Source organism: Eucalyptus grandis, chromosome 2 (genome assembly GCF_016545825.1).
Source record: "Eucalyptus grandis isolate ANBG69807.140 chromosome 2, ASM1654582v1, whole genome shotgun sequence".
NCBI classification, from domain to species: Eukaryota; Viridiplantae; Streptophyta; class Magnoliopsida; order Myrtales; family Myrtaceae; genus Eucalyptus; species Eucalyptus grandis.
This window is the reverse complement of record NC_052613.1, coordinates 8,761,478-8,783,702: the sequence shown is the minus strand read 5'-3', so window position 1 is coordinate 8,783,702 and position 22,225 is coordinate 8,761,478. Positions and strand designations below refer to the sequence as shown.

At 40.3% G+C, this 22,225-nt stretch overlaps 2 protein-coding genes across 2 annotated transcripts; one reads left to right on the top strand and one right to left on the bottom strand.

Moving 5' to 3' along the window:
- Positions 1 to 9,426: 9,426 nt before the first annotated feature.
- On the bottom strand, positions 9,427 to 13,634 carry LOC104434399 (putative disease resistance RPP13-like protein 1). Its single transcript, XM_039306741.1, has 3 exons — positions 13,514 to 13,634; positions 13,227 to 13,315; positions 9,427 to 10,362 (listed from the first exon to the last, which is right to left on the bottom strand). Exons 1-3 carry the CDS (start codon positions 13,632 to 13,634, stop codon positions 9,427 to 9,429), a joined length of 1,146 nt encoding a protein of 381 aa, XP_039162675.1.
- A 5,915-nt stretch (positions 13,635 to 19,549) lies between these two features.
- On the top strand, positions 19,550 to 22,225 carry LOC104421530 (peptidyl-tRNA hydrolase, mitochondrial). Its single transcript, XM_010033512.3, has 8 exons — positions 19,550 to 20,041; positions 20,151 to 20,235; positions 20,893 to 20,960; positions 21,056 to 21,106; positions 21,191 to 21,264; positions 21,589 to 21,647; positions 21,716 to 21,792; positions 21,876 to 22,225. The coding sequence occupies exons 1-8, from the start codon at positions 19,700 to 19,702 to the stop codon at positions 21,987 to 21,989; spliced, it is 870 nt and encodes a 289-aa protein (XP_010031814.2). The 5' UTR covers positions 19,550 to 19,699; the 3' UTR covers positions 21,990 to 22,225.

The following is a 22,225-nucleotide window of genomic DNA, read 5'->3' as shown; positions in this document are numbered from 1 at the left end:
CATGTGTAAGCCCCATTCTTTCACTGGCTATTTCAGATTCTCGCACCCTTGAATTCTAAGCACCCGTAGATAGGGAGGTAGACCTCCTTTGGGGAAGCATTTGATATTTTGGCATCTCTCAATGCCTAGCGTTTGGAGGGACGTAAGATGATGCCACTGATTTGGTAGAGAGTTTATCTTTGGACAATTATTAAATTCAAGATGCGAGAGGGTGATGGGAAGGGGAGGGAAGTTGATGTGGACATCGAGTCATATCGAGGAGGAGGTGCTAGGGACCCATTGTCTATTCCTACTGGTTCGATTACTCGAGCGCGGGCCAAACAATTCAAGCAAGCTGTTGGCGTCATGGTTCGTGATCTTTGGCGTGAAGATGACCTTGGATCAAATCTTGAAGAATCTTGGAAATCGTGGTGCAATTTAATTATCTTGTCACCAAATAATTGACCAAGTCAATTTATATATATTTCTTGTTTAAGAATATTCTAAAATAGGAATATTTTAGAATATAACGCATTAGATTTTTAGGGTTTGTGTGGCAGCCTATATAAAGGATTTGCCAAATTTCTTTGAGGACAGAGATATTTTTATTTTTTTGGAGGAAAAGAATTGAGAGGTTCTCTTTTTACTGTTCTTTTGAGGACTTGACCTAATCAAGATTCTCTTCGACTTATCGAGCGAGATAGCGAATTCTTTCGCTCGTGGCGTCTATAACGTTGGTTGGTTGACACGTGTTCGTCAACAGGTCACGTTCATACCGAGGTTGCCAATCACAGGTTTGATTGGAGGTCGAGGTTTGCAATTCGCACCATCGGGGCCTTCGTAGAACGATCCTTCCGCAACGATTCACATCAGTTTGGTATCGAGCTTGCTTCTACAAGGTCTATTTATCTTTAATTTTTCTGTTGATATTCAGCAATTTGAGATTTATTGAGTTAGGGTTTCGATTCTAGCTAATTTAGGGATCATATTGCTTTTGTGCTTCCATACGTAGTTGTTTGCTGTTAGTTTTAAATTTTCTTTTCTAGCATCTTAAATTGTATCTGAGTTCGTCAAAAAAAAAAAAAAGAAAAGTAAAAAAAAAAAGAAGAGAAAGGAAACGCACAAAAAAAAAGTGTGCAAGAAAAAAAAAAAACAGATTCGGCAAAAAAAAAAAATTAGCCGAACAAAAAAAAAAAAAAAAAAATCAAGAAGGCGACTCGTTTGTTAGTAGACCAAATTGAAACAAAATCAGTAGTGATTTGCGTTTCAATTGGAATTTTGAAAGTTGTACTTGTTGGTTTGAAATTGTTACTTGCTGAAACAAAATCAATAGTGATCTAATCTTGTTTGATTAGTTTGATTGATTGTCGTGAGGGGGTTGAGAGACAGGTTTTGAGTCCAATAAAGAGCTTGTGAAAAGAGAATACGAGAGGAAAAAGGCAAGAGTGTGTAAGCTTAATTGAGGGTGGAAAAAGCCTAGACTTGAGTTAAACACGAGAGGAGTGACAAACATCTCAAGAGAAACACGTGAGGGAGCGATTGGTGAGGATTTTCTTTTAGACTAACGTTTACTTGCAGGTCTAAAATATGTCGCGCGAAGAAAGCGTGAATCAACGGGAGGTTGACTCCATACGAAGGGATGAAGCGCTCGTGGAAAGCATCCAGCAATTGAGGGTCGTAGTGGAGGAGCTTAGTGGCCGAATGATGGGGAATGGCATGAGGGTTGATGGTGACCGAGAGATACCCGAGGAAGGCCACAACATCAGCGAGATGCCTCTAGAACACAACATAGAAGGCAACGACAATATGATGATGATGAGGCCGACATGGAGGATGATCGAGATGCTCGATTTGAAAGGTGGAATGGAGGCCGAAGGTTTAGACACCGAGGAGATGATGAACTTGGCAACATCAAGATGAAGATTCCTTCCTTCCAAGGGAAGAATGATCCCGATGCGTATCTAGAGTGGGAGAAACGCATGGAGATGGTATTTGATTGCCAACGATACTCTGAGCTCAAAAAGGTAAAAATTGCAGCTGTTGAATTTACTGATTATGCTATAATTTGGTGGGATCAACTTGTGACTAGTAGGAGGCGCAATGGTGAAAGACCGATAGAGACGTGGGATGAGATGAAAGCGGTGATGAGAAGGCGTTTTGTACCTAGTCATTACCACCGAGATTTGTTTCAAAAGCTACAAAATCTCACACAAGGCAATAAGAGCGTGGAAGAGTATCACAAGGAGATGGAGATTGCCATGATCCGTGCTAATGTGATGGAGGACCGTGAGGCCACAATGTCAAGATTTTTGAGTGGTTTGAGTCGAGACATAGCAAGGGTGGTAGAGCTGCAACACTATGTTGAATTGGAGGAATTGGTGGACAAAGCCATCAAAGTTGAGCGGCAATTGAAGTTGGACCGAAATCACAAGAGTGGAGGAGGTTCAAGTCAGAATTGGAGATCCAATTGGAAGAGAGATGAGAAGCCAAATTGGAGAGGAAACAACACCAAAACCGAAACCTCAAAGGAGAAGGAGAGGGACGGTAAAGTTGGAACGAATCCGGTTTCAGGTAAAACCGAAAATCCTAACACTAGAACTCGTGAAATTAAATGTTTTAAGTGTTTGGGCAGGGGTCATATGGCGAATCAATGCCCTAATAGGAGGGTGATGATCATGACTGGACATGGTGTTATTGAGTCCGAAAGTGAAAGGGAAGAAGATGATGATGAGATGCCACCATTGGAGGATTGTAGTGATGGAGAAGTGGCTATAAAAGGAGACTTATTGGTGGTTAGGCGTTCTCTGAGTGTGCAAGTAAAGGAGGAGGAGCATCACCAACAAAGAGATAATTTGTTTCATACAAGGTGTGTGGTGAATGGTAAGATCTGTAGTATGATAATTGATGGAGGTAGTTGTGCGAATGTGGCAAGTTGTATTATGGTGGATAAGTTGGGCTTGAAGACAACAAAGCACCCTAGGCCTTATAGACTTCAATGGTTAAATGATAGTGGTGAGGTGAAAGTGTCGAAGCAAGTTCGAATTCCATTTGAGATAGGGAGATATAAGGACGAGGTAGAGTGTGATGTTGTACCTATGCAAGCGGGTCATATCTTGCTTGGAAGACCATGGCAATATGATCGAAAGGTACATCATGATGGATATACTAATCGTTATTCATTGGTGATGAATCAAAAGACTTATACCTTGGTACCAATGACACCTAGTGAGGTGTATCAAGATCAATTAAAGTTACAACGAAGCCGAGAGAGAGAGAAATGTGAGAAATCCGAGGGCTTGCGTGGTGTGTCCGAGACGCAAGGAAAAGGAGAGGCCGAGAGAAAGATTGTGGTAAAACGGGGAAAAGAAGAGAGGAAAGAAAGAGGCAAAATAATTTTATGCAAAATCAAGTGAAGTGAGGAGAGCCTTAGTTCTAGATCGACCAATACTTGTACTTGTGTACAAGGAGGTTTTGTTTTCTACTAACGATCTTGACCCAAGTTTGCCTAGTCCTATTGTGTCTTTATTGCAGGAATTTGAAGATGTCTTTCCCGATGAACTTCCCGGAGGGATACCACCTATTCGAGGCATAGAACATCAAATTGACTTGATTCCTGGTGCGCCATTACCTAATCGACCCGCATATCGAAGCAATCCCGAGGAGACAAAGGAACTTCAGCGACAAGTTAGTGAATTATTGGAACGAGGGCATGTGAGAGAGAGTCTTAGCCCATGCGCCGTCCCTGTTTTGTTAGTACCAAAGAAGGATGGAACTTGGCGAATGTGTGTCGATTGCCGAGCAATCAATAATATTACGGTAAAGTATCGACATCCTATTCCTAGATTAGATGACATGTTGGATGAGTTGCATGGTTCTTGTATTTTCACTAAGATCGATTTGAAAAGTGGTTATCATCAAATTAGGATGAAAGAAGGTGATGAATGGAAAACTGCATTTAAGACCAAGTATGGATTATATGAGTGGTTAGTAATGCCATTTGGATTAACTAATGCACCGAGCACATTTATGCGACTTATGAATCATGTTTTGCGTGCTTTTATTGGTCGATTTGTGGTTGTCTATTTCGATGACATCTTGATTTATAGCCGAAGTCCTGATGACCATATTGAGCATGTGCGAGCTGTCTTGCAGGTTTTAAGAGCCGAGCAATTATACGCTAATCTAAAGAAGTGCTCTTTTTGTTACCAACAAATTAGTATTTCTAGGATTTGTTGTTAGTGCTAATGGTATACAGGTTGATGAAGAAAAGGTTAAAGCAATCCGTGAATGGCCAACGCCTAAGACCATAGGAGAGGTGCGTAGCTTTCATGGATTGGCGAGTTTTTATCGACGATTTGTGAGAAATTTCAGCACCATTGCCGCACCTTTAACTGAGGTTATCAAGAAGCACGGGGTTTCACGTGGGGGAGAAGAGCAAGAGAAAGCCTTTAATCTGCTAAAAGATAAGTTAACTAATGCTCCTTTGTTATCTTTGCCGAATTTCAGTGCTACTTTTGAGATAGAGTGCGATGCTTCGGCACAGGGAATTGGAGCCGTGTTGATGCAAGGAGGGCGTCCCATAGCTTATTTCAGCGAAAATTGAGTGGAGCAACATTGAATTATCCTACCTATGATAAGGAGATGTATGCTTTAGTGCGAGCTTTGGAGACTTGGCAACATTATTTATGGCCAAAGGAGTTTGTGATCCACACCGACCATGAGACCTTGAAGTACTTGAAAGGACAGCAAAAGTTGAATAAAAGACATGCCAAATGGATGGAGTTCATTGAGACTTTCCATATGTGATCAAGTACAAGAAAGGTAAGGAAAATGTGGTAGCCGATGCACTTTCTCGAAGGTATGCGATTCTAACTATTTTAGAAGCAAAGTGTCTAGGTTTTGAGCATATCAAGGGCTTATATATTGATGATGATGACTTTGGGAGAGTCTATGAAGCATGTGAACACGCTGCATTTGATAAATTTTATAGGCATGAAGGTTATCTTTTTCGTGAAAACAAACTATGTTTGCCTAAGTGTTCTTTGCGTGAATTGTTGGTGCGAGAAGCTCATAGTGGTGGTTTAATGGGGCATTTTGGCATTAATAAGACTTATGAAGTGCTGTATGAACATTTTTATTGGCCACATATGAAGAGAGATGTCACACGTGTTTGTGAGAGATGCATTGCTTGTAAGCAATTGAAGTCTACAACTAAACCGCATGGCTTGTATACACCATTACCTATTCCAACGCATCCTTGGATTGATATTTCTATGGATTTTGTGTTAGGATTGCCTAGGTCTAAGTATGGTAGAGATTCTATTTATGTGGTTGTTGATCGGTTTTCAAAGATGGCTCATTTTATACCTTGTCAAAAAACTGATGATGCATCTCATATTGCTAATTTGTTCTTTAAGGAGGTTGTACGTTTGCATGGCATGCCTAGATCGATTGTTTCAGATCGAGATTCTAAATTTCTTAGCTACTTTTGGAAAACATTGTGGAAAAAAACTAGGAACACGATTGTTATTTTCTACTACTTGTCATCCACAGACCGATGGTCAAACCGAGGTAGTTAATAGAACTTTAGGGGTATTGTTGCGTGCTATTATTAAAAAGAACATAAAATCTTGGGAAGATTGTCTGCCACATGTTGAATTTGCCTATAATAGAGCATGCATTCTGCTACTAAATTTACACCATTTGAGGTTGTCTATGGTTTTAATCCATTAACTCCGTTAGATTTAACCCTTTACCTGTTGATAAGCGTGTGGATTTAGATGGAGCAAAGAAAGCTGAATTTGTCAAGTCGTTGCATGAGAAGACGCGCACAAATATTGAGCGCAAGACTGAGCAATATGCAAGGCAAGCTAACAAAGGGCGCAAGGAAGTGGTGTTTGAACCTGGCGATTGGGTTTGGGTTCATATGCGCAAAGAGAGATTTCTTGAGCAGCGACATTCTAAGTTATTACCGCGAGGGGATGGACCATTCATGGTTTTGGAAAGAGTTAACAATAATGCTTACAAGCTTGATCTTCCAGGTAAGTATGACGTTAGTGCCACATTTAATGTTTCGACTTGACTCTTTTTGATGCTAGTGATGATTTGAGGACAAATCCTTTGCACGGGGAGGGAATGATGTGGACATCGAGTCATATCGAGGAGGAGGTGCTAGGGACCCATTGTCTATTCCTACTGGTTCGATTACTCGAGCGCGGGCCAAACAATTCAAGCAAGCTGTTGGCGTCATGGTTCGTGATCTTTGGCGTGAAGATGACCTTGGATCAAATCTTGAAGAATCTTGGAAATCGTGGTGCAATTTAATTATCTTGTCACCAAATAATTGACCAAGTCAATTTATATATATATTCTTGTTTAAGAATATTCTAAAATAGGAATATTTTAGAATATAACGCATTAGATTTTTAGGGTTTGTGTGGCAGCCTATATAAAGGATTTGCCAAATTTCTTTGAGGACAGAGATATTTTTATTTTTTTTGGAGGAAAAGAATTGAGAGGTTCTCTTTTTCTTGTTCTTTTGAGGACTTGACCTAATCAAGATTCTCTTCGACTTATCGAGCGAGATAGCGAATTCTTTCGCTCGTGGCGTCTATAACGTTGGTTGGTTGACACGTGTTCGTCAACAGGTCACGTTCATACCGAGGTTGCCAATCACAGGTTTGATTGGAGGTCGAGGTTTGCAATTCGCACCATCTGGGCCTTCGTAGAACGATCCTTCCGCAACGATTCACATCAGAAGTCCTCTATGTCCAATGCCGGACAATGAAGTATATTTAAACGAGTGAGATGGGAGAGTGTGTGAAGGCGCTGTGGTATGCTTCCCAAAATCTTACAACTTATATCTTCCAACGACTCTATTCCCTTGCAACTAAAAATACAAAGTGTCTTCAAACTAGGATGTCCACCCTTGACCAATGGAAAGGATGTCAAAGAATCAAAACATCTTATCTCAAGAGATTCAAGTTGAGACATTGGATTATTGCCATTGGGGTCATCTAGGAGGAATGATTAGGCCCATGATTTTTTGGCAATTCTCAATGTTCAAATGTCGGAGGGTATGTATCTTGCTTGGAAGCTTTTCTAAACTCGTGCAGTAGCTTAAATTCATCCATTCAAGGTTGTATGGTAGTTCAATCTCTCCTTCTCCCGCCACAAAAGATGTGAATTTAGGACACATTCCGATGTCTAGTCTTTGGAGGCAAGTAAGATTATGCGTTTCATTGCCATCTTGCCATAAGTATGTTAGCTTGTTACAACCTAATATTTTAAGCTCCTTTAGCTTGACCAAGTGGCTCATAAATGCATGGTCAAAGCAAACAAAGTCATTTAGATGTTCAATTTTGAGATTGGTTAAAGAAGTTAGGTTGACCACGCTCTTTAATATCTCTCCTCCTCTCGCCACAAAAGATGTGAACCGAGGACATAAACTGATGACTAATTCCTGGAGGCAAGTAAGATTTCGTGTTTCATCTCCATCTTGCCACAAGTACGTTAGCTTGTCACACTGTCTTATATGAAGCTCCTTCAGCTTGACTAAGCAACTCATAAACCCATGACCAAAGCAAATGAGCTCCGCAGGATTCTCAATTTTGAGTATGGTTAAAGAAGTTAGGTTGACAAAGCTTGTTAAGATCTCCTTGCTACAATCCTCAAGGTGTAACTCATAGAGAGACGGAAGACAAACCTCACTGGTTGAGTTATTCAAATGCGAGCATGAATAAATTTCCAGCTTTATGAGATGATCAAGTTGGCACGGCAATGTCCCTGTCAACTTAGGACAATTTCGAACAACAAGATGCTGAAGACAAGAGAATGATACTTCTTCTTCTTGGCCTTCATCATAAAGAGCCCAATCTTTCCATAGCGACATCCATCCAAACTTCAAAGTTGTCAAGAATGGAAAAGGCATTTTAGTTCCATAAAATTCAGAGCCTATAATGCTTATTGCATTTAAACCTTCAAGAGATAACTCCTTGAGTGAAGGTAGTTGTCCAAGTGATGGTAGCGATCTAACGTTAGGACAACAATGCAAGGCCAAAGACACTATCATAGAATAGGATGGACCACCTAACCATGATGGGAATATTCCACCACCATAGCACAAAATATTTCAAGATTAGAGTGAGGTTGCAGAGAGTAAAGCACTTGCGCTTCACGGTCATCATTTCGGAGATTTTGAAAATCTATATCCCAAAGCAAGATTAGTTGCTAAGGCCTCACTTTTCGAATAAATTTGCATCAAGTGCATCTCTAACTTCTTCCACCTTGTGCAATTCTGATACGAATAACTCTCCTTGAAGATGTGGTAAGTTCTTTAACTCTTTTAAGCATGACCCTTTCTCTTGTCCTACCACAAACTTGGACAAGATAACAAGATTCTTCAAATTACCAATACTCATTGGCATCTCTTTCAGACTTGTGCCTCTAATATCAAGAAACTTTAAGCTGACCAATTTAGTGATATCTTGAGGCAATATAGAAAGGCACAAACAACCTCTTAAGATCAAAGCTTGTAATTTGCACAATGCACCAATTGACTCGGGTAGCCTTTTGATCATAGAATACGAGAGATTAAGATATCGAAGATGTTTTAAATCACCAACACAATTCGGTAGCTCAATGATGTTACAATGGCATAATGAAAATACCCGCAAGTACTTCAAGTTAGTTAGCAAGTCATGCAGCACCTTTTGGGAAATAGTGACAAATATTTTGACTCGATTAGTCAGCAGCATTAAACTTCTTAGTACCTTCATTCTAGCATATGCTCTTAAGCTTTTTGATGTAACATAACGTGGTGAGACAAATGATGCATAATGAGCTTTCTCTTCAAAAGAGGCATCAACTTCATCACCCACTACTTGAAACTCCAAGGAGGTATAGCACGTCACACCCACAATTGACTTTGCTAGGTCATTCAAAAGATTGTGCATCAAAAACTTCGATGTGTCAATATTGGATTGTTGAAAAATGATCTAGATACTAACTCATCGAAGTAATTCCGTCCTAATGTCAAGCTATTATTCTCTTTTGCTTTTCGTCCATCTAAAAAGCCCTCTGCTATCCATAAGAGTGTCAACTCGTCCCTCTCAATTCCGTAGTCCTTTGGAAATACTGCACATTAGGCAAAACATCTCTTCAAATAAGAAGGAAGATGCACATAGCTCAATTTTAAAGCAGGAAGAACCTCATCATTTTCTCCCGTCACTACATCCCATATTCTGTTATTAAAGATAGCTTCCCATTCGTTGGGATTCTCTTTATTATGTAGGAGACCACCCAATATCTTTGCTGCCAAAGGTAATCCTCTACATTTTCCAGCTATTTTCTTGCCTATTGTTTCAAGATCTAAGTGCCTCTCGAAATTTTTTGCTCCCAAAGCATGATAGGCTAATAAGCTAGTACAATTATCAATGGACAGCTCCTTCAAAGGATATGGCAAGCTCCTATTATGGAAACAACAGAATTATTACGCGTCGTGATGATGATCTTGCTTCCCTTAGCCCCCACTTCAAATGGCTTTAAGAGGGAAGTCCATTCTGTGTACTTGTCATTCCAGACATCATCTAAAACCACAAGAAACTTCTTTCCGGACAGATCATCTTTTAACTTAACTTGAAGCCAGTTAAGATATTTGCCCTCGCATGGCAATTCACTAATCAACTGCAAAATAGTTTTCGTTATGTCAAGAACATCAAAAACATCCGAAACACAGACCCAAGCTCTTCTCTCGAAATAGCTACTCACTATGGGGTGATTATACAACTTTTGAGCCAAGGCTGTCTTTCCAACGCCACCCATCCCAACTATAAGGACTATGCTCAAAGTATCATCGGAATTTTGGACATCACTAATCAACAGTTTAAGTAACTGTGCTTCTTCCTCCTCCCTGCCAAAAAACCAAAGCTCTGGCAGAGAAGTGCTAGGGAGCCTTTTGTTGTTGTTGGATCTATTTGTAGTATTCTCTCCCAAGCTCAAGTGAGCCTTCCTAGTGAGAATCCTTTCCAACCTATCATTAATCTCTTGTACCTTGTTTTTAAACACGGATGAGTATGGTTGGCTGAAGAAAGAGAACTTCCTTTTCCACTTACCTTTGCTTGTGCTGGATTCTACCTCCGACTTGGCCTGAGTGGCTTCGATCTCGAACTCATCGAGCAAGTCGTCCATGTCATAAGCCAAGTCCCTAACATCCTCCAGCCATGGCTTCACTCGACAATCACCACTCATTTGCTTGTCCTCTGCACCATCGAGCATTGCATTGATTGTTTCTAGCATCCCCTTCCACTCATCAAGCAAGACGGTGTCGATTCCTTCTCGTTGTGCATAGTCCAATGCCAAAGAAGTCAACTTATCGAGCAAGACCTGAAAGAAGGAACCCAAAAAGATCTCTCCAATGGTGAATCAATCACTATAGTTTGAAGAGAACAACAAGGGTTATCGGGAAGCAAAGTGATAGTGAGCTACTGAAGAGAGAAAACTATGAAGTCTAGGAAGACCAAGAGTTTCACCTATTAGGGCAACAAAAATCGAGACTTTCAAGGATGCACATCAGAAGATAGACGAATCCAAGTAAAATTCCTTTTGTCCACAAGTGTTTGTTTCATAATATTTAAAGAATATCCCCCTAACTTTATTAGATATCGTGTACCTTTTGTCTAAAGAGTGAAGCAACGGTCAAAAAAGCTAACGGGAAAGAAAGTTTAATAGGTTCCACGAAGTCCAAGACTTGGCAGGACAAATTGACTATTTTGATTCACTTTTCAATCAGCATTGAAGTGCCAAAATTGAAATCTTAAAACGACTCATAAATTCAGACTGTTTTTTTAATTCGAAACACTTAAATATTTCACAAAATTTGAATTTGTATATATTTTCTTTAATAATATTAGAAACGTCAGCAGTACTAGAAATCTGGGAAAATAACAAAAGAAAAGAACTATTTGTCTTTCGTTAGATTGAAACAAAGAAGCCCTGAGCAAAAGCCAACACATTTAATTTGTAATGACCATATAGATCATGCTCTTTTTTATTAACGTAACAAAACATCGCCAAAATTCAGACCAAAAATAAAAAAGCAAAACATTACCCAAAGCACAAAACATTTTCTATCCATTCGTTTCAGAAAAATGCGTTGTTTCTGAAAAAAAAATCTGGAAGTCATTTTATATAAAAATAACAATATTTTTTTATGTTTTGTTAAAATTTGAAATTGAAGTGGAAAATATTTTTCGTCATTTGGTATCTGATTTGATTTTCTTCAATGCACTCCTTTTGATCCTTTTTTTTTTCTTTTTTAAAACATTCTATTTTTTATTTTTTTTAATTTTTTTCTTTTTTTCCCTCCTTTTGTTTCTTTTTCTTTTTCCTTAACGGTCGCCGCCTACAACAATGGTTGACAAGCTAAGGGAGAGTTTGCTGACCTCTAGTGACGCTCGAGAATTGCAACTTGAGCTCACTTGTGGCCAGTCGCTAGCTTTCATTGTGGTAGGTAATCGGTCAAAGAAGAAGAAAAATTAAAAATTCGAATTAAAAAATTAAATTAATTAAAATGAATAGTGAAAGAAAGACGAAGCAAATAACATCCTTTCCACTTTTGATGGTGTTTTATCCACTAACGAAAAATATTTAACATGATCAGTTTATTTTTCGTTAAACAAATACAAAATATCTAAAAGGCGTTTTCCTAAAAATTATTTTTCATGAAACGAACCGAAGCTTTGTTCGAACGAATTTTCCCTCTCTTGGAACCTCCTGATTGGCGATCGCAACTATGAGTTGGAGCCATCACTTTCTCCATCGCCTTCCTCCGTTCCCCGATTCGCCACCACCTATTCTTCCTCCCCTTGGACCACCATCACCTCGCCAGTTTGCTGTCCCTCCGCCGCGCACATTGCCAAACCATTCGGAGAACGATGATGTCCGAGCAGTTCTCCTCCTCCTCGTCTTTGTCATCGTCTTCTTCTTCTTCTTCAGCGCCGGTTGCTTCATTGGCCAGGCCCGTCGACGGCAATGTTGAAGCAGAGAAGCCACCGCAGAAGCAGCACCCGTGGCTCATCGTCTGGCGCGGGAACCCCGGCAAGGATTACAGCGGGACTCGCCACAACTTGCGTCCGCTCTCTCTCTCTCTTTCTCTCTCTCGTGTGCGTATGCGAGAGGAAATCTCTGGCGATGTAATCCACGTGATGTGTGAAAAACGAGCTTCGTTTCAGGCGGGTTTTTGAGTTTGTAGAGGCGATAGCCGAAGCCGAAGGGATGTCCATGAGCAGCGTTTCTTTCAAAGCCCTCCTTGGAAAAGGTCTTGCTTGCTTGCTTGCCATACTCTCTCCCTGTTTGGGACCCGCCCTCGAAATTCTACTAGGATAAACAATGAAAGGTTCTGCTTTCTCACACCATTTTCGAAGTTTTGGGGTCTTAATGGAAATGAGGGATGCAAGACCAAGTGACGGTTTTTACCCATCAATGCAGATGACTGTTTATGTTAGTTTAAGCAATGGTAGGTTTAAACCCACTTGCGGATAAGCTCGACTTAGCTCGGGGCTTATAATTCAGCACGTTAATGCACTCTGTCGATAGAGAGTGGTGAAATCAAAATAGTCTTGCTGCTATAAAGAGGCGCGATTTCCCTTTGCATATAGGATTCAGCATCACAATAGGGAACCCTGAGTCAAATAAATGGAGATTGCGATCACTTAGTTGGATCGCGGAAAGGGAATTAAGGTTGGCTGGGTTCTAATCCTGGAGCTCCAGTGGTTCAAGCATTGTGTGAGGCTGCTTCTAGTTATGGGTCTATGTTCTTGTCTCTATTAAACGAGAGGACAATTTGTATTTGTGTAGTCCTTCCATTAATTCAAGACTAGGGACTACATTGAACATTTCTATACAATTCAAGGACTATATTAACTATTTACCAAAAATTCAAAGACTGCATTGAACAAATTAAAAATTTAAGGGTCACATTGCATATTGTGCTAAAGTTTAAAAATCATATTGAATAGTTTAAAAGTTCAAGAATCAAATTACATGTTAAAACAAAGTTAAGGGGTTGTTTGTATCATTATAGCTTTTGAAAGCCATCGAACTACAATTACGAACACGAATGTAAATACCCATTATCTGACCGAGCAACTCAGCGCACATAGCCAAGCAGAAAAAAGAAAAAAAAAATGGCTTTTTGAAACTCACATCACAAGCACGCAGGAATTTCAAAAGACTAGGCAACCGAAAACCCCCTCAAACATCTCTTTGTTCACCCCGAAAAACGGCATGGTGGACTCAAGGCCGCTGGTATCAAGCTTCATAAGTTCATGGCTAAAACCTGTAAGAAAAAACTCGGGCGACTGAATAACCGCAGACAAAAGACCATCCACATGGGACAAGTCGATGGATCTGTCCGCAGAGCAGTGCTGCGGAGGCTTTTGTTGGTGTTGTCATCTCTATCCGCAGCATTCTCTCTCTAGCTCAGGTGAGCCTTCCTGGAAAGAATCTTTTCCCACCTGCCATTAATCTTTTCTACCTTGGTTTTGAGACACCAGCAAGCACGGTCGGCTAAAGAAAGAAAACTTCTCTGCTTGTGCTGGATTCTGCCTCCGACTTGGCCTGAGTGGCTTCTCGAACTCATCGAGCAAGTCTTCCATGTTATAGGCCAAGTCCCTAACATCGTCCAACTACAGTTTCATTTGATAGTCAACACTCAATTGCTTGTCCTCTGCATCATCATTAATTGTTTCTAGCATCCCCTTCCACTCATCAGCAGGATGGTGTTGATTCCTTCTCCTTGTGCATAGCCCAATGCCAAAGAAGTTGACTTGTTGATTAGGACCAAAAAGAAGGAACCCAAAAAGATCTCTTCAATGGCCATGGGTGAATCAGACACTATAGTCCGTAGAGAACAACAAAGGTTATGGGAGGAAAAAACACTAAAAGTGCCAAAACTTTCGTGTGGCGCTCACTTAAATGCCAATTTTTTTTTCACTCACTTGAATGTCACAAATTTGAAAAATCAATCCAATTTCGATTTTGCTCTCTGGAAAATCCGATGTGGACGTTGATCATCTAACTAGGCGACACCAATTATCCGACGGCTTCACCGGCGTGATGTGGACAATTTTTAAATATCTTTAATATCTTTTATTTTTTTATTTTTAAAATTTTTATTTTTTAGAATTTTTCTTTAGGGCTGACGAGGGTCACCGGCAACCTCGCCCAAATTGGGTGGGGCCATTGAGGCCTCACCAACTTTGGGTGGCCGTGGGTGACATCGCCTCACCCAAGGCTGACAAGGCCTCAACACCTTTGCCTAGGGCCTTCGTAGCTAGATCTAGGTAGCTTGGGCAAGGGCTGCCTCACCCTCGTTGCAAAGGCACTACACCAGGGCGTCACGACCTCACTGGCCATGGCCGACACCGTCCAAAGCTAGCAAGACCATAAGGGCAGTCCTCATGCAAGGCCTTCGCAGCCAAGGGCAAGGGTCACTAGTCACCCTCATCAACCTTAAAGAAAAAAGTGAAAAAAATCAAAAAAAATCAAAAAAAAAAAAATCAAAATTCCACGTAGGATGATTCGTGGAAATTAACACTCAATTAATCGATTTTATTGTGATTTGACACTCAAATAAGCAGAAAAAAAAAATATTTGGTACTTAAGTAAATACTGTACAAAAGTTTTGGCACTCCTAATATTCTTATCTCGACTATGGGGAAGCAAAGTGATGATGAGCTAATGGAGAGAGAAAACTATGAAATCCAAGAAAACCAAGACTTTCAAGGGTGCATACGGGAGGATAGACAAATCAAAGTAAAATATTTTTTGTCCACAAGTGCTTTTTTGGTTGTACATAGAGAGTATCTCTGGTGACTTTACTAGATATCGTGTACCTTCCCTGTCTAAAGAGTGAAGTAAAAGTCAAAAAAGCCAATGAGAAAGAAACTTTGGGAGAATTACCAAAAAGTCTTAAACCTATTGTAATTATACCAATTCGGTCCTAAACTTTTTTTTGTCCAATTTAGTCCTAAACCTTTTATAATTGTGCCAATTCAGTCCATCCGGCCAAAATTGGCCGGCCAAGTGCCGATGTGGACGCCGGCGGGGGACACCCGGCCGGCGAGGTAATTTTTTAATTTTTTTTATTTTTTTTATTTTTTTCGAATTTTTAAATATTTTAATTTTTTTTTTTTTTTTGGCCTTCTTGAATCTTCTCCTTCCTCCGGCCGTTCCGGCCGAGGTCGCCGGCCACCGGCGAGGCTCGCCCGCCGGCCACCGGCGGAGGCGAGCCTCGCCCGGCAACGGCGAGGCTCGACCTCGCCATGGCTGGGCGAGACCGAGCCTCACCAGATCTGGCGACGGCGGCCTCGCCGTCGCTGGGCGAGGCCGAGCCTCGCCAGATCCGGCGAGCTCGGCCCTCGCCGGCCACTGGCGAGGGCGAGGCCCTGCCGCGCTGCGTGGTGTAGTCGAGGAACCCGCGGAGGAGCTCGATCTCGTCCTCGTCGGTCCAGAGGCGCTGGAACAGGGTTTTGGCGACGGTCACGGCCGGGGAGGGCCGCTTGAGCTCGGAGGGGAGATCGTGCCGACGATCCGGGGGACGGGGGAGGCGGCGATGGCGACGACCCTCGCCACCACCGGGCGAGGTCAACCTCGCCCTCACCAAAGTGGCCGACGAGGCGGCCGTCGCCGGATCTGGCGAGGCTCGCCTCCGCCAATGGTCGGCGGGGCGAGCCTCGCCGGTGGCCGGCGAGGCCGACCTCGCGGCCCTCACCTCTAGCCGGCGTCGGCCGAGGAAGGAGAAGAAGCCAAAAATAAAAGAATTAAAAAATATTTAAAAATATTAAAAAATTACCTCGCCGGCCGGTTGTCCCCCGCCGACGTCCACATCGCCGGCCAACCAATTTTGGCCGGATGGACTGAATTGGCATAGTTATAAAATGTTTAGGACTAAATTGGACAAAAAAAAAGTTTAGGACTGAATTGGCACAATTGCAATAGGTTTAGGACTTTTTTGGTAATTCTCCCAAGAAACTTTAATAAATTCAGGAAGGCTAAGACTTTGTAGGACGCAAATTGGCTGTCTTGATTTCTTTTCAATTAGCATAAAAGTGCGAAAATTGATATTTTAAAGGGTTAATATCTTGAAAAACTCAAAATTGATATATCTATGATAAATTTACCACAAATTATTTTTTTATCACAAAAAAATCCCAAACTAATATACATTTGACAAATTTACCAAAAACCGGTACATTTGTGACAAATTTACCTTATGTTAGTTTTCATTAAATTTTACTATCAAATTATTAAATTAAATTACACGTGACAGTTCACTGATATACCAATTTGAGATTTTATGCTATGTTTGTTACAGTTTATAATTTTTGTAATTTTTTTATTAATCCAATTTAGCGGGGTATATTTATCACAAATTTACTAGTTTTGGGTTTTTTACGGTCGAATAAATTAGTTTGAGATGAATTTATCATAAATGTATCAGTTTATGATTTTTTTTATGGTCGGTCAAAGTAAATTTGTCACAAGTGTACCGGTTTAGAGTTTTTCATGGTCGAAAAAATAGTTTTTGGTAAATTTGTCATAGGTGTATCAGTTTGGGATTTTCAGGATATTAATCCTATTATAAAACAACTCATAAATCGAACTATTTTTTAATTGGAAACACTAAAACATTTCTCCAAATTCAAATTTCTATATAATTTCTTTAATAATATTAGAAACGTAACTAGTACTAGAAATCTGGGCAAGAAAACAAAAGAAAAGATCTATTTGTTTTTAGTTAGATTGAAACAAAAAAGCCCTAAGCAAAAACCAAGGCATTTCATTTGTAATGACCTTGTAGATCATGCTCTTTTTTATTAACGTAGCAAAACATCGCCAAAATTCAAACAAAAATAAAAGAAAGCAAACATTGCTCAAAACACAAAACATTTTATATCCATTCGTTTCACAAAAATATATGGCACTTTTGAAAAGTATTTTTCAGGAAATCATTTTATATGAAAATAACAATATTTTTCGATATTCAATTAATGATTTATTTTTGTTCATTGCATTCCTTTTCTTCCTTTTTCTATTTTTTTATTTTTCTTTATTAAAACATTCGAATTTTTAATTATTTTTAATTTTCCTTTTCTTTTTCATGTTGTTTCTTTTTCTTTTTTTGTCCTCTGGTTACAGCAATGGCCGGCAAGCTAAGGAATGAGCTCGTTGACTTTTGGCAAAGCTCGAGCGTTGTCAATCTAGCGAGATGCCCAAGCTTCACTGATATGACGACCTTGAGCTCGCTTGTGGCTCCATGGTTGTCGATTGGCCGAAAAAGAAGAAAAGAGAAAAATTAAATATTCCAAATAAAAATTACAATAATTAAAATGAATGGTGAGAGAAAGATGATGCAGATAACCTATGAAGCACCGACACTCTTCAAAAGCTTTCATGTCGTGTCGAACATTTCGATATGTGTCCGACACTCTCCGACACTCGGTCAACACGTGTTGGAAAATCCGACACCTAGTCAATTTTCTCGACACTTTTCGACACTCGAGTCGAAATTCTGACATACGAGTTTTCGACATGTAATTCCGATATTAATGTCAATTTTAAAAATTCAATAAATGAGAGATCAAAAAATATATATATGAAAAAATAAAACATAATAATAAAAATAATAAATGGATATATATATATATATATATATATATATATATATATATATAATCTTCTCTTCTTTTCTAACTCCACTTTTTGTGATATACAATTCACCCCTTAAGTTTTTTTTTTCTCATCTTCCAACATATCTAATATGCAAGTCAAGAATATGGATTGCTTGTTTTTTCTTCAAGTTTTATGAATTATTGAAATAGAGTTGAATTTGTCAAATTGAAACAATGAATGGTATTCATAAATGATGAATTGATGCTTTTAATGTGTATTCATTCTAGGCTTTTTTTAATTATTTATTTACTTATGAATTTGATTCAAATTAATTTGATTGAAATAATCATAAAAATGATAATTTATTTTATATATATATATATATATATATATATATAATATATAACGTGTTACAATGTGTCAGAATTCTTTGTTTTTTGATAAATGACGTATCAACGTATCGTGTCGTATCGCGTCGCTTGTTGTGTGTCAGTGCTAATTAGCAGATAACATTTTCCCACTTTTGGTAATACTTTTTTTTTTTTGGTAAAAGGTAATAAATATATATAGCTAAGGCAATTTACAAAAGACCGGCACCAAAAACCTACACTCAAACCTCAAAACGAGACAGAGTGTAGGAGAGCCAATGTAAAAAGCCACAGAGACAAGCAAGAAAAGCCACAAGGGTAACAGCAACAAAAAAACAAGTGGGAAAGAAATAATAACAAGGTTGACCAATCCTCAGCCTACCATAGGAAGCGGGCTAAGAACGGATAGCCAAGAAAAGCTAGGAGCAACTCGTGCAAAACAGCAACTAAGGAGCACTGGGCGGACGAGAGAACACCATAGGGTCAAAACCCCAACCACGTTGAAGCCTCTTATTCCTCGAGATAGGAGAAACATCTTTGAATGTTATAGCTTTATCCCTCACAACTTTAATAAAGTGATTTTTTAGAGCCGAGACCGCTAAGGATTCGCCTGGAAATATAATCGCATTCCTCTTTTTCCAAATAAGATGACACATAGCTCTAAAAGAAAACCGTGCAATACAATAGAAGAAGTCCTTACTGGATAAGAACTTTAAGGCTCAACTGAAAATATCTTTCCAACATCTATTCCGCCACGGGAGGTTACACTAGCGGCCCAAAAGCAGGCTAGAGAAGCCGAGGTGCGACACACGAAGAATAAATATTCGACGTAACTGAACATCATTGCAGAAGACACAAACATTATAGTCGATCCTTTCATAAGAAAGAAGCAAAGATTCGAGTCGGCAGGCAATTTTTGTTTATAAGCCATAAATTAAACTGGAACCGCGGGGCTATAGCATTGTCCCATACAAAAGACGCCCAATCAACACGATCCTTGTTAACTCTAATGGAATTCCATGCTGAAGCTACAGAAAAGGATCCAAAAGCATCACAATACTAGGTAAACTTGTCACGAGCCGAAGAGAGGATTGGAAGAGAGATCCCCCATCTTTCTAAAAATAATTTAAATAAACAACCCACCGAGGTAAATAGATCCGCAACAATAGAATAGTCAGGAAGACATAAACCTTCACAGAATAAGCAAGGGATAAAAGGCATCAAGCAGGCCACAAGAAAGCCAGTGATCATGCCAAAGAGACATTGATAAGTCATTTCCAATCTTCCGCACAAAGAATAATCGAAAGTAATTCCTCAGTTGAATGATTTTTTTCCATGCCCAAAAACATTGGCCAAGTTGGGAAGAAATCCAAAAGTTTTTTTTTTTTTAATAAATTAGAGTATACTCACCGACACCACAACGATTCTTTATCAGTGAATAATTTATCTATTGGCAGAAAATATTTTACTGGACTAATTTATTTTTCGTTAAAACAAGCTCGAAAAATCTGAAAAACGTTTTTTCAGAAATTATATTTTCACTAAACGGACGGAGCGTTTGCTCCGACGGATCTTCCCTCTCTTCATCTTCGTTCACCGCCGCCGCGTTAGGGTTTTTCCACCCTGCAAATCCTCCGCCTGCAACAACCTTTGGAAGCTCCCGATTCGCGGTCGCGACTATGAGAGTCGGAGCCATCGCTTCCTCCGTCGCCGCCCTCCGTTCCCCGATTAGCCGCCGCCCCTTCCTCCTCCCCTCCTCCGACCACTCTCACCTCGCCGGCTCGCTGCACCTCCCCCGCGCGCGTTGCCGAACCGGTCGGAGGACGACGATGTCCGAGCAGTTCTTCTCCTCGTCGTCGCCGCCGCCGCCGTCACCTTCTTCTTCTTCAGCGCCGTTTGCTTCGTTGGCCAGGCCCGTCGACGGCGATGCCGAAGCGGAGAAGCCGCCGCAAAAGCAGCGCCCGTGGCTCATCGTCGGGCTCGGGAACCCCGGCAAGAATTACAGCGGGACTCGCCACAACGTGCGTCCTCTCTCTCTCTCTCTCTCTCTCTCTCTCTCGTGTGCGTATGCGAGAGGAAATTTCTGCCGATGTAATCGACGTGATGTGTGAAAAACGAGCTTCGTTTCAGGTGGGTTTTGAGTTTGTAGAGGCGATAGCCGAAGCCGAAGGGATATCCATGAGCAGCGTTTCTTTCAAGGCCCTCTTCGGAAAAGGTCTCGCTTTGCTTGCCATACTCTCTTCCTTTTTGGGGATCGTCCCGGTCCACGAGCACGACTTGAAAGATTGTGCTTTCTCACGCCCATTTGAGAGCTTGCGACAACATTTTCCGAGTCTTGAGCGTTGTCATGGAAATGAGGCGATGCAGGACCAAGTTGTAGTTTTGCCAATCTATGTAGATGACTGTTTATATTTGTTTAAGCGATGGTAGGTTTAGACCTGTTGCGGATGAACCCGACTTAGGTTGGGGTTCATAATTCAGTGCGTTAATGCACTCCCTTCGATTGAGAGCAGTGAAAATAAAAGAGTCTTGCTGCCATAAAGAGGCGCAATTTTATCTTCGCATGTAGGATTCAACATCGCAATAGTGAAAACCTGAGTTGAATAAATGGAGATTGGATTTGTCTAGTTAGATAGCTGAAAGGGATTTAAGGTTGGCTGGATTCTAATCCTGGAGCTCTAGTGGTGCGAGCATTGTGTAAGGCTGCCTCTAGTTGTGGGTCTCTGTTCTTGTCTCGGTTAAATGACAGGATAATTTGTAATTGTGTAGTTTCGGTGCATACATGGAAAAGAGAAAGCGTCTTTCCTCGTAGATTTGTTTCATCAATCATAATCCTTATGGGATCGATTTGGTTTCTGATTTGGTTTTGTAGGTTTCATAGGAAATGTCCCAGTCATGCTGGCCAAGCCACAAACTTTCATGAATGCCAGTGGCGAGTCTGTAAGCTATCCCTTAAGGATTTGTATCTTGCTGATAGTGGCAATATCTTTGTTTATCTGTATAATTTTGGCTGATAGGTGGACCACATTTTGTAGGTAGGGCCTATCGTTTCATATTATAAGATCCCATTGAAGCAAGTACTGGTGGTAAAATCTTGTCACTGAATCGAACTTTGCAGTACTTGAAATTTCTGATGCTGCAATGTTTATCTTCATTGTTTACTTCTGCAGGTTTTTGATGACTTAGACTTGCCCTTTGCAAAGCTGCGCTTGTTGCCAAAGGGTGGACATGGTGGACATAACGGGTACCTAAACCTAGTTCTGCAATCCTTTTTTGCTTTCACTTCTCCTATAATTCATTCGACAAACATATTGTCAATACTTCGAGGAAGGCATCATTGACATTTAAGGCACCCCTGCCATTGTAGATTTCAGGAATATCCACCAGCACCGTACCACTTCATATGCTATATCTGGCAGACCTGATCTTTGATAGAACTTTTTGTGCCAAGAATTTTTCTCACAGAGGTTTACATTAAGTTGTTGGGTTCTTCTGTAGAAAGCAGACAACTAAATAATTTTATTATTACCTTTCGTATGTATTGCTGATTTTCAATTTGGTTTTATAGGATGAAAAGTGTGATTAATCATCTAAAAGGGAGTCGTGATTTTCCTCGATTAAGAATAGGTGAGTTTCCACAGCACCATAAGACAAGTACATGCCTGTTTTGTCTTTTAACGACCACATGTCAATAGGCATTGGGCGGCCCCCTGGTAAAATGGACCCGGCAAGCTTTGTTATGCGACCATTCAATAAACAGGAGCGTGAGGAGGTATGTAGAAATACTTATTTGTGAAGCTACGGTGGAGGTCACTGTGATATGTGTTCTGATTGTTCGCTTCCAAATCTTCGCAGTTGGATTTTACATTGCAACAAGGTCTAACGGCTATACGGATCCTTCTGCTGGAAGGATTTAATAAGAGTGCAACATTTGTCAACAGCAACAAATCAATGGAACAACTCAGTTGAAAAAAGACATTGAATTCTTTTTCCAGACAGAAGAGACTGCTGTAGCCACCATCAGAGAGACTTCGCTCTGTAACGCGATTTACTTGGGCAGCCAGAAGAGGTTTTCTCAGGCAAAAGCTGGTTCAGATGATTCGATGCAACAAAGAACATCTTCATTTTTTTAGTTGCTTTATTGATTATTTGGGTCTTGGTTCATAATTAAATCAAAACGTACTTTGATTCTTCTTCTTTTAAAA

Bases quoted from the DNA above. Each gene is read 5' to 3' on its own strand.
- LOC104434399 (XM_039306741.1), bottom strand. From the start codon at position 13,634: ATGGAAGACTTGCTCGATGAGTTCGAGAAGCCACTCAGGCCAAGTCGG. The intron at 13,316-13,513 runs GTAGAAAAGATT...TTTTTCTTACAG, and splicing joins GCTGGTGTCTCAAAACCAAG to GTTTTAGCCATGAACTTATG. The intron at 10,363-13,226 runs GTTTTCGGTTGC...TCCTTCTTTCAG, and splicing joins ACAAAGAGATGTTTGAGGGG to GTCTTGCTCGATAAGTTGAC.
- LOC104421530 (XM_010033512.3), top strand. From the start codon at position 19,700: ATGAGAGTCGGAGCCATCGCTTCCTCCGTCGCCGCCCTCCGTTCCCCG. The intron at 20,961-21,055 runs GTAAGCTATCCC...CACATTTTGTAG, and splicing joins TGAATGCCAGTGGCGAGTCT to GTAGGGCCTATCGTTTCATA. The intron at 21,107-21,190 runs GTAAAATCTTGT...TTACTTCTGCAG, and splicing joins CATTGAAGCAAGTACTGGTG to GTTTTTGATGACTTAGACTT.